This window comes from Falco punctatus (genome assembly GCF_963210335.1).
Source record: "Falco punctatus genome assembly, chromosome: 4".
NCBI classification, from domain to species: Eukaryota; Metazoa; Chordata; class Aves; order Falconiformes; family Falconidae; genus Falco; species Falco punctatus.
The window spans coordinates 9,091,123-9,104,125 of record NC_137583.1 but is presented as its reverse complement, the minus strand read 5'-3'; the positions used below and the strand labels follow the sequence as shown (position 1 = coordinate 9,104,125).

At 37.3% G+C, this 13,003-nt stretch overlaps 1 protein-coding gene across 1 annotated transcript in view; it reads right to left on the bottom strand.

Annotated features, from left to right (window-relative positions):
- The window catches only part of CACNA2D3 (calcium voltage-gated channel auxiliary subunit alpha2delta 3), a 492,915-nt gene that overhangs the window by 347,878 nt on the left and 132,034 nt on the right, over positions 1-13,003 (bottom strand). Inside the window, exon 4 of the mRNA XM_080385033.1 lies at positions 3,472-3,531. Coding sequence (XP_080241159.1) covers positions 3,472-3,531 — 60 coding nt within the window. The remainder of the gene's footprint in view (positions 1-3,471; positions 3,532-13,003) is intronic.

Below are 13,003 nucleotides of genomic sequence, written 5' to 3'. Positions count from 1 at the left end.
AACACTATGGTAGAGTTCAGATGGTAACAACGCTTTATGCATCTCTACCCTAAGAGCTCAGGTACAATCACAGAAATACCCCGATACTGCAGAGGACTCAGGTGCCCCCCCGACCCCTGACTGCAGTTTAAGCAGGCTTTACCACCTCGCTAGCGACTGCGTAAGGAAAGCAGCTGGATATCACATGGGTGTATTCTTAACACAACAAAATCTGCCCAGTTTCTAGTGGTTTGAGGAAATGTGGTGGCAGGAGAGCGCCTCTAAACCTCTGTGGTTATGTCAGTGGCATATGCAACAAATTCTTTGTTATATGACAGCTCCAGGGAAGAGTTTTCCACTTCAGAGCCTCTCCCAGGGGTCTGAATACAAACTCCGCCATGGTGCTTCTGTGAATCATAACAAGGCAGTTCACATCTTAGGAAGCACTTACCCAAGCACAAAGGAAGTAAATGATCAGGAGGGCCAAATTTCAGTTAACAAGAATAATTGTAAAGGAATTGAAATATTTTTTTTTTTTCATAAATCACCTCCAAACAGGAGGTGTCAACCTCTTATCATCACACACAACACCAACAACCCACCACCACACCCACACCCCCCAAATTTTTCTCTGGCAAACAGTTAAGCCAACAAAACTAAAAGATGGCTGTAGAATCACTTCTAAACGTATAACTCCCAAAACTCTTGCTAGGTCTGTTCTTGGCAGTTGGCCTCATATCATTTTCTTTATCATGTTAAAGCCACAAAATCAGGAGGAATTACTTCATTTTAAGCAACGACAAGCACAAGGACAGCTTCCCATATAAAGCAAGACAAGCAATTCTTTAAGCCTATGGAAGTATTGTGACAATACTCACTGTAGCAATACAAATGGTAATTTATCTTATATCCCAAATACATTCATTATTAGGCATGATTAAAGGTAGTAAGTCCACTTAACAACAACTTGAAAAAAGTCTTTAATAATACAGAATAACCTGAAAATATACCCACCACATGAGAAAATGCTGTATTGAGTTAAAGGTTCAAATGTAAGTAACATTTAGAAGGTTAATTCCTCATAACTTGCTAAAACTGCAGCTCTTGGTTCACAACCCTAACAGAAAAAATAATCTTGCAAAGCCCAAATACTGCAGGGTAAATCTTTAAAAGTCAGTTCTCACCGATTCTTAGTTCGGCCACTACTCAAACATGCAATAAGTAATGCTGATGAGTTAAATATCGTATCACCCATTTTGATTTATCTCTTTTGATCCACTGAGAATTTTATTTATGTTTATAACTACAAGGTTTTTGTTTGCAGTGCCAATAGATTCAGTTCAGGGATAGATAGCTTAGTGCTTAGACCATTATACAGCATTACGGTATATCGATTAAAACACCTATAGAATAACTAAGGACAAAACTAATAATGTTACTAGGGAAAATGCCCAGAGGTGATCAGATCTAGCCTAACCAAATAATATAATTCCAGCTTTGCTGAAGAGAATACCAGCAGTTGAAAAGATGAACTCTTACAGTTCTTATTTTAAGTTGGTATTTTTTCACAGTCAATAAAAATATTAATATAATTTTATTTCTCCCTTATATCATTTTTATGTCCTGACGCAATATTATCTATACTGTCCTCAAGACATAGAAGGTGATGTTGGACTAATAAAAAGCACAAAAGCACTTCCTTTATGTGCTTTCTGAATTTCCAGAATATCTGAGCACAAAGAGCGCAGACCGGTGCTGTACCACATTCCACTAATTCAAAGCATTTAATCCTGTCTTCCACGTCGGCCAAGGCAATACAAATGCCAAAAAATTCCTCTTTGATAGCAGAATTATATACATTGTATATTATATAAGCCTTCGGTCCCCCTCCACGGGATGTACACTATCAAATCATTCTGGCTATTATTTCATATATAGCAGATGGTATTACGAGATTTTTGATAAAGAACAACAATCACCCAGCAAGGGTTGCAAAGGGGTCGCTGAAACCAAGATTAACAATTGATTAGCTTTAATGGACCGTGACAGTAATAAACAACAGAGCTCTACACAAAGATTTGATTGTCCTGTTAATGCTGCTGGCACAAATGGCTTTTAACTGGCTTCCTGAAAGTGTTAATATCTTCAAAGCCTCAGCAAATGAAGGACTTTGTCAAAGTGAGAACTATCCTGCAGTAAAGAAGCACTTACTGTGGACCTCTAAAAAATTTTCTATAAAGCCTCTTCACTGATTTATTCAGACAAGAGCTCCCTATTTCTCCAAGGCTTAAAGTTCAAAAAAATAAAAGGCAGCACACCTCTCCAAAGCTGGAATGTAATAGAACTCTAAGGCATTTGAATACAGATGCCAGCATGAATTGAATACAACAATAATATGAATTATCACTTCCAGAGTGCTCGTTTTATCCTTACTCCGCCTCGGACTAACAGACCTCAGTATCACAGCCCGCCCGAGCTCGATTTTTTATCCTTAGCTCTGAAAATTTCACTCTATTTTCTGTTCCCATTTATGCACAGAAATCAGTATTTTGCATCATATTTTCATTAAAATAAAATGGTTTGTGATTACTGGAAGTAATCATGATGAAATCTGAAAATAGAACTTACAGATCCGTGTATTTCTTAGAAAAAAAGTCTATGGAAAAAGTCTCTGCTTCCCTTAATGCTTAACTCAAAATTGAAATGGACACATGGCAAATATTCACAGAAGGTTTTAAAATTAAATGTAGATAGAAACAAAGTGAAAGCTCGACCTAAGAAGGCATTCAAGAAACCAAGGATATTACAGGGAAGGAGCTATTTACTCGTTTAAGTATTAAGTAACACTTTCTGTTACACTTCCCATTTTAGGTTAGATTACTTGGTTTCTAAATTAACCTGTTTTTTTAATTCTGTCTCTTATTTAAGCAAAGGTTTTTCCTTTAAACCTTTTTAGCCATGAGCTGCCACAGTGCTTCTCCTTTCTGTGCGATTCCTAAAGGCAACATTTTGAGAGAGTAATGGCATGGCTCTAAGGGCTCCTAGGTATGAGGAAAAAAATGGACACAGATCCAAACGAAAACCATTTGCACAAATCAAGGTCATACTAATCTCATCCCCGTGGGTCCCACCCCATCTGCAAATTCAGCGCTCTAAAGAACAATTCCTTGCCAGTACTCTGCAACGATGAAACATGCTGCTAATTATTGTGTTTAAAAAATCTTGACCTAAGCATACATGGAGGGAATTTAAATGAAATCTCAAAAAAACCCAATAAAAATAATCCACCTGCCTGGCCTCCCAACACACAAGCACTAAATACGTAACCTGTCAAAATACTGAGCTGGCCTTCATTAATTCTGTTTTCTGTAATCAGCTTCTTTCTATTACTCACATGCTTGGCTTTCTACATCAGTTCTTCAAGCAAGCTGTTGTATAAACTGTTGTAGCATACTCTGATGATAAACATCTAAGAAGGTAATTATTAATTACCTGTAAGTCCGCATCAAACTCATGTTTCAGGTAAGCATCTTCTGCAGCTTCAACAAGACGCTGAAAAAACAAAAAAGCATATATTTGAAATAATGGGTAACATCATTAAATCTAAGTGTTCCTTCCAGTATAAAAACAGATATTGTTTGAGAATTGTGTAATTCATTTACACCACATATCTGCTATGATACTTTGTATTGAAACAAATGATCCAGATAAAAAACACCAAAAAAACAAGACCAAGTTTTTCAAACCCTTAGCATCCATGATTGGTGGTACAAACTCTCAAAACAGCTCAACTACTAATAAATAAATATATGAGGTCATTTCTTCCACTAGTGCTCCACACCGTGCAGCTCCTGTTCCAATAGCGACTTTTGAAAGAACACAAAATAATGTTGCTTTTCACATTGGACCACAGTTTGCATGTAGCAGCCCTTCACATATCTATCTTAAAATTAAAATAGGAGTTCTTTCCTAATAATGCTCTTGTTTGCAAGCAAATGAAATAAAGAGTACTTTCTAAATTACACATCAAATAGAAAAGGTTAGAAAGATCAAGACTAGGTTTGTTTACTCAGCAGATTTGAAGTGTTGTACATACAATCTTAAGATGGTGCATAATCACAGGATTTTTCTGCAATTACAGAAATAATATTTACTGAATGACAGTAATTCAGTAGTATTTTTTTCCTCTTAATAATATCCAGAAGTCCCTGTAGTAGTTTTTCCTTACCACTATCATCTGAAAGAAAAATAAAAAAATATAAATGGGTTGCACTAAAACACAGCTAGTTGAAAAATTTAATTCATGTAGGGGTTTAACTATGGAAGTAGCTTTAATTTTTATTTAATACCGAACATTTATATATGTACAACCCAAAACCAATTAAAGAATGACCTGTCACAGAATTTTTAATTTTTTTTTTGATCTATCAGACACTGGCACAGATGTATATTTTCAAGTATTTTGTCTCGTGAAGCAAGTGAGCTCCCGGCTCTCAGTAACGCTACACGGAGCTGACAGCCCTGCACACGTGTGCTTTTCACAACCGTAAGCACTTTTATCAAGTCTTTGGAAATAAAGCTAAATGGAATTAGAATTCATATTGATTGCTATACCATTTGAACTATAATGGAAACCGAACCAAGAAAAACATTTCTGGTGGCCAATTCAGATTTAATGGTTCGATGAAAACCTGAAGGTTTCAAGCAAAGCCACACTGGTTACAAGGGGGCATTTGTGTTCCCCGAGGTCTGCAAAGCAGCAGCTTGTCACAGCCTTTCCTCCACAGCTCAGGCTCATCGCACAGCTTAAGGAAGGCACAAGCCTCACCAAAACCTCAGTCCACTGCCGGCCTCCTGAATCTTCCCTGCAGCCCCAGCAAGAAGGTTTTTCATACTTTTTTATTTTAGTGCAGAGCTATAGATCTCAAATATTTGATTAAAAACTGGAAACACTACTGACGTCCAGGCTGATACAGAAAAGCAAGAGCGAGCAGATGAAGTCCACCTGCCCAGAGCCTGGTGCTCTGTGTGTACATCCCTGGATTTTGACTGGTTCCACCTTTAAAAAGCTTGTCCCGCATAAACCCAGCTGGTCCTAGCCAACCCTGATGACCTAAACTGGAATTGAACTGAAACTGTTCCAACACGGAGCAAATCAAACCAGAACTGAACAACGCAACCAGCTCCCTTCTGCACACGCACACAGGTGAAAGAACCCGACAGTACCCAGTGCATCGTGACAGGCCATGCCAGGGGAAGCCAACAAAACCCACCCCAACTACAGGAGGGAGGCTCTGCGGAACTGTTCCTACTGCTCCTGCAGTGTGTAAATTGTTATAAAAGCAGACCTTGCAATCGGAAAGGTTATCAAACCTTTATGTGACCCACAATTGGTTTTGTTTTTGCATTTAGATTTATAAAGAGAAGTAACATCAATTAACTGCTCTGAGGGGGAAGCCTCGCAGCAACTGAAACAGGTTCTTAAACTTTTCAATGGTCTCGGTCCAGCTTGAGCACGTTAGTGACCCACTAAAAGTAGTTTACAAAAGTAGCTCTCATTTTTCAAGGATGAAAAAGGCACTTCATGTAAAATAACTACTCTAATTCAATGCCTTTCCACTGGTGTGTACTCCTTTATATAAAAAAAAACATCGTTGTGTTACTACTCTGTGCACATTAATACAAAAGATCATGACTGGTGAGTTTGAAAGGAAAAGAGATGAAAGAAGGATCAAAAAAATTCTCCATACAGAAATTAATGCAGGAAGAGACAAGTTTTTCTTTCTGTGCTGAAATATTTATTTACTCACCAGAAGAAAAATTTAGTATTTCATGAGATACCAGTGCCTAGATATTAGTACCTAGTGGGCTAGAAAAATAATTCATGGCTTCTTATATAGTTTGTATTGATCCCAATGTATTTCAATTACATTTTTGCCTTGGTGAAGTAAATTTAAACTAAGATTTATCTCCCATGTAAGAAATAGCTAGAGAAGCATAAGATGTGTAATAGCAGAAACATCTGGAAAGGGGGCAGCTCAGAAATGAAAAGTACTGATTCGTACTTTATTGACTTATTCATTAAGATTTCAGTTGTACATTTGTTCTATTAAAAAAAAAAAAAGTTACCTACATTTCAGCAACATTTCCTACAGGAAACAAAACAACAAAACAAGGAGTCTACCAACATGTATTTTTTTTCCATGAAGATGCTGACACAAATACACACTATGTGATTCACCCTCACAAATCTAATAAAAAAAATTAAAATTTTGGTACAGTGAATGTAGACAACACAAGCATATGCTGCATTTTCTATGTAATAGTCCTTAACCATGGTTTGCTTTAAATATCTCAACAGTATCATGAAGAAGACTGTGACAAATCTGGGAGAGCTACAGAAGAGGTAAGCTAGTAATAAGCCTAAATCCATCAAATGACATATTAGTGGATGCACACAAATGATATCAGAACAAAAAAAAATTGTATACAAATGTTTGGGGGATAGGTAGGGGTTTCAGGTTTGGTTCTTCGTTGGGTTTTGGGGGTAACTTTTTTTTTGGTTGTGTTTGGTTATTTTTTGGTTTTGTTTTGGTGATTTGGGGTTTTTTTTTTGTTTTTTGTTTTTAGTGGTTTTTTTTTTTTTTTTGGGGGGGGGTGGTGGTGGTGGTTTGGTTTGGGTTTTTTTTTCTTTTGTTGTTGTTTTAAAGTAGTCTCCAAAGGGATGGAGCATCATTGAAGAAATTCCTTAACACACTGGAGGCAAAACTATAAAACCCACGTGTAATACTGCAACATTTTTATATTGAGGACAAAAATACCTTTTAAAAATATTTTAGTGACTGAACAGTTATCTAGCAATGACTGTCAACATTAGCACGATTAGCTATTTTAACTTAATAGTTTGTAATGACACTGTTAATTCAAATGCCAATATATTTTCATTTGAGTAAGCATACGCTAAAATCATTGCTGTAGCAAGTAAATGCATACCAAGCTGTGGTTTTCCCAAGGGAATTGTTCATTATCTATATGCATTTACATGGAATGGATTATGAACACTGAGTGAGCATTGTCAGAGTTACACTATTTAAGGGTCTGTATTTTAGGAGTATTTACCTCTACATGAGGAAAGGTATTTGCCTGTGCATGCATATACAAGACAAGGGCAGCATATAATCTTTACATAAGGAGCAATTTGTACATTCTATGGCACAATTCAACAGGTTCCCTCAGTTAAGGATCTAATCCTTGTAACTTCCCAATTTGTGTAAACAGCAGGAAGATTAACTGACTTATCCAGCATATCACAATGCAGGATGAATAAAAACAGGGCACGAACCAGGAGATGGAACACACATTGCACACAAAAAAAACCCCAAAATGTTCAAAACACTGTCAATGTTTGGTACTTTCAGTAGTACTAGTGTCACAGGTAATGGAGAGAAGGCTGAGAGAAGAAAAAAATGTTTGTTTCCTCTCAATAATATTTAAAAAAAAAATAAAAATCACTGAACTATGTCTGAATAGGGTAATTTTCCTGACAAATGATATTTTGATTTCAGTAAACTGATATTCCCAGATAAATTCTCACTCATATTAGGTTGTTATAGAGATCACAAAGGAAAGGTGAATGAAACAGAATGGATGAGGGGAAAAAAAGAATCCAACAGAAAATAAGGGGAAAACAGAACAGATGGTCATAAAAGTGAAAATAAATGGAGAAGAAAACAACAATTTCAAGGAAAACATCACACAAACATCCAGAGCATTAGAGTACCCAGTTTAACTTCTCAGAAGTTCTTTTCTCATTCCATGTGCCTTGTGTTTCAGTTTACTTTTCAATGAAACTTCTTCATTATAATCCTGTTTTGAAGTTAGACTAAATAAATTCATAAACATAACAAAATTTGAAACAGTTTCTGAACACCTCTACTGCAGAGGGTCACTAAGCCTTATCCATAAATGCTGACTGCAGTTGCGTCCTTTCTTTTCAACTATCAAGTCTTGATGTAGTACATTTATATTTACTTGGTTCCTTTCTTTTTTTCTATTTATTTTTTTTTACTGCTACACATAAAACCAGAAAGGCTACTAGAAATTTATTTTTTCCAAACCAAACTGCTACTAATTTCCAAAAAGGATAGAGACTGCTTTCCCTTAATTATAACGAGTATCATCTAGGTACTGATATTATCTCAGTCCATAACATTAACAGTTTCTATTCTATAATATCAATCTGATAAAATCTCATTTCAAAATAGCACAAAAATGCTATGTTGTGATGTACCTAAACAGAAAATTAGATGTGCCACATCAAATGTAGATGCTCCTTCTTTAGTCATTCCCAGCTTCATGCCTCACTGCTAGAAAAATAACCAAGAAGTAAAGCTTCAGTTCTGTCAGTCAAAAACCGTGAGCTTGTCAGCAGCCCTTCTACTAACATATTCTTCCCAAATTCACTACACTATGCCTTAACATTTCTTTCAGTAAGTTATGAGTCTTGCCAGTGTGAGCTGTTACCCTGTACTACGTCACGCAATGCAGAACCGTCAAGTTATGTCCCTGGGAACGTCACCCAGAGTACGGCTGCCAAGGGCCACCAGCTCTGACTCTGCTTTGAGCAGTGGGACATCGTAGTCATTAAAGTGTAGATAAACCTCTAGGAGGCTCTTTTATCCTAGCATCTGAATATCCAACCAAAAGTAAGTAATAGCCCTGAATCCTAACATGCTTTCTCATTATTTTCCTATGGCATCAGATCTGTTTGAGATTCACCTCCAATACAAATCCTGTGTATAAATTCAAGGTTGATTTGAGATGAGTTTTGGACGTAAAAAAAATAATTAAAAGCCTTCCTTACTGAAAAACACTAAAAAGTCTAAACCCAAGAAAAAACTATGAGAATATTGTACTGAAAGCTTGTCTTTAAAAAAAAAAAAAAAAAAAAAAAAAAAAATCAACCCCACCACCACCACCCCAAATAAAACAAAAACAAAAACAAAAACACACACAACAAAAAACCAAAACCCAGAACAACTATATGTAGGTAAAAAAACCCCAGGAACTCGTGTAACTTGAAAAGCCTGTCTCCCAGAGTCCAATGTGTGGAGTTGTAACAAGGATTTCTACCTTAATCAAATGTAAAGAAACTTTGTTAATAAAAGACAGCAGGTAGCAAACCAAAGGAAAGTTAATCCCTGTTTTTAAGAGCTTCTTTCTTTCATATTTTGTAGCAAGTGTTCTGGTACATTAGGGAGCAAAAACCAGCAGTATTCTGTACCCAGAAAACACAGCTACCAATAGTTACCTTACTTTGGGTGAAAGACTCAGTACAATTTTGATTAACTTTACTATTAATTTGAACATCTGATTTACAATTGACATTTATAGTAATTGAGCTATGAACATGCCAAAAGTAGTTATCTGGCTGCACTTTAGGAAATATTTAAAACATAGTTCAGCAGTTGAGTATATTCCTGGGAAAGAAACCAGAACTTGTGTTTCAATCATCAGAGCAATTTTCTTTACTGGCTTCTTCGCGAGCAGCCTGTGCTGTGCATGCGGGAGCACTCACTAACAGATTACCAAACTTTGAAAACATTACCCAGGTACCTTCCTATGACTTCCCCACCTCGGGGTTCATTTCAGAAGTGAAAAAAGGATTTCCTTTCCAGGAAACCTGTAAGGCTGCAGGTGCTGTGAAAACTTTTGAAATGCCTGGGCCGTTTTGGGAAAGGGCAAGATTTATTAGCATTAAATGAATTTAGGTAATATTCTGGCATGGGTGGTAATTCTGTCACAAGTCCTCCTTACTTCCATCAGCACTCTGGGGTTTGCTTCTTTCGCAGTTCATTTAGTGGAGAAGGTAAAGAAGCCAACAGAGAATATCTGATGTTGTTCATCAGCATTGCTGTTATTTCCTAGGCTCGAAAGCAGTATCACATCGCAGGGCAATGAACGCACCCATGTGCAAACCGGCCCCTCTGTCTCACTATTTTATTGCAAATAGCTTTGCTCGTGTTTGCTGTAAGCAACAGGGAAGCATTGTAGGTATCAGAGACGGATGATGACCTTGGAGGAATATTTGCTACCTTCAGAAACACAGGTGTGGGGTTTTTTTTACACAGGCCAATTACAACAGACTTGCAGTTTGGCTGTTTTAACCCTTGAGACTTAGGGGGGGGTGTTTGGCAGACAACAGTTTCTTCTTTCCAGAAAGCCCAGCAGCATATTTTTTTTTTCCCCACTCTGTTCTCCTCAGCTATGAGATATTTTCTAGGAAATTCTATCACTAAAATTCAGCGCGCCCTAGCCACAGCAACAGCAAAATTATTTAGCCCCTGTTATCTTCATATTAGGGTCCTTACTGCTTGTAGCTTAAAACAGATATCAATCTTGCAACTAATGCCATACAAAAAAATGACTGCTCTATGACTATTAAATTCCACTACAACTCAACCAGACAATGTTCAGTCAACATAAGTGCTGCATCAAAGCAGAAATAAAGTATAAAAATAAATTAAAAGCTTAGCATATATAATTATTGTAAGTAACTACAATTATCCACTTATATCCATCCAAGACTAGATTTTCAGGCTGATTGTTGTTAGTGCTAGCTGGTTTTTTTGAAGCAATATAAAGAGGTAGCTTGGCAAAGAGCTAGGCAAAGAAAAGAGACTGTAAATGGATTAAAGTACGTGAAACTCACATTGCATAACAGTGGTTAAGACAATCCCAGAGTAATTAGATGCATTTCTAACTTAACTAGGTCAACACTATATTTAGCTATGGCATCTGGAGATTGCCATGGCATGGAAGGAAGACTGCAGATGAAGAAGGTAACACATTTGTCTTCTACTGAGTTCTGCTGTGCTCAAAAGGCTGCACAAAGCCAATATATCAGATACAAGATAGGCAGATTTGATAATCTGCTCCTACCATGTTATTATGTCTACCACAGAGCAGAAAGGAATGATGTGCTAAAGGTTTTATTCCCTACTTTTAATTCTGTATGTCCCAGCCAGCAAGGAATCAGTTCAAGTGCAGACCCAACTTAATGCGGTTTCAGGGCTGTTTAAAATGTGCTTTGCGCCTCTGGGGTACAGCAGCAACCGGTTTCTTCAGCTGCCTCTCCTACCTCAGGGCCAAGGGGAAGGTGGCACAGCATTTCACACCACTCATGTAATCATCCAGGGTTCGGTAATTCTCTGGAAATACCTTTATGTATCTTTTTAATTCCACTTGCAACATGGCAACACAATTTATAAAGTTTTGCATTCAATTAATAGCTCACAACTGGTACATTGCTCTCCTCCACATAAATTTAAAAATCCATTTACAGTGTTATTTTGTAAAACACCTTCAAAAATCAGGAGAAACTGGCCTGCGTATGCGTCTAAACATCCACCTGCATACACATACATTTATAGATATTTATTCAATAATAACCTGCAAGTATCATTATAATCCTTATTCCTGTCCACTGTACTGAAATCACTAGATTAAAACATCTGCTGTAATAATCTTTTTTCCCAGGTTTAAGCTACCATGTCACACACTTTACCTGTCACAATCACTATCCTGTTTGGATAATGCCAGGCTGTCTTTCTGCATTTGAGTACCGTGAGGACTTACACGACATCTGAGAAAAACCAGTTTGCCCCCAGCTCTGACAGCTCTCAGCACTACTGCTGGGCGCCTGGCAGGTGCTGCTTCGGCTTAACTGTGTTCATGCAAGTTCATTTAATGCAAAATTCTCCATCGGTAGGATTTCTCTCACCTAACCTCAGCTATTTCAAAGTTAATCACGTCTCTACACAAGTTAACTAAACATCCTTCCTATCTAGGGGCAGAAAACTCCCAAAAGTGCTGCTTGTCCCGTTCTAAAATAACTCATAAGGTACAGGAAGAACTCTGGAAGTTTTCCTTCACTCTTTTCTGCATTAGATGTTTAACTTCATATGAATGAAGTTAAGGGAGATGAATCCCACACCATATGTGCAGCATAAATGAGCTAAAAGAGAAATGGAAGTACTCCCACGTTCGGTCCATAGGGGACAGGAGGCTCGAGGCGGCACTTTGCCCTGACAGCAGGCCAGGGACCAGCCGAGGTGTTTCTTCTGTTCACGTTTAGAAGCGCCAAGTGAAACTGATCGTCTTTGCTTTGTTCCCTCTCAGCTTTTCCCTCACTTCTGCACTAAGGCTCGGTCTCCCAAGTTAATTCAAATTCACCTAGCAATTTGTGGTCTAGTTCAACAAAATCAGCTATGATATACTGTCCTTCTTCCAGTTTCCAATCAGATTACTATCACACAACAGAAAAAAGAAGAAAAAAAAAAATCAACCAAGATTTATTACTCAAAACAAAGGTCATTTCCAGAGTTTTCAGGGACTTATTTCCAGTGCCTAGCCCAGCACTCAATCACAAGACACTGAGCCTTGTCTTTGCTTTCAAACCAAGCCATGAAAACAGCAGGCATTACTCTCTCTCAAGTGAAGTCAATTGGACTATTGCTTTTTACTTCCCACAGGGTCAGGTTTTCAGTTGTTGATAGACTAAATTAAAAGGAAGAAATGTTAAAAAAAGGAATTTCAAACACTGAATTTTCTACTAACACCTTCACAACTCCCTATTGGAAGTGGAATTTTCTAAGCTAGATATTGAGGCAAGTAGAACATTATTGTGAAGATGTGAAGAAAGAAGTGCTTCATGAAGTAAAGGCGTGCTGTCTCTTCAATACATGGAGCCAGTTTAAAACAGAGATAGAGTGAAGATACTGTAGCAAATATTCCCTCTCTTACAATAACTGCCCTGAGAACTTAAACAAATCAGTATTAGCATTGATGTATTTCTAAAATTTTATAACAAAAACATTATGATGAAAACATCAGACACTATTGTGGATGCAAAGCCAAACTAAGCTAGGAAATCTAGAATGAAGTTGCCTCTAACTTCAGTCCCCAGTATCAATGTATCATTTTGTCTGTATGATTTTGCTTGGTTACAACACTGAAAATACCA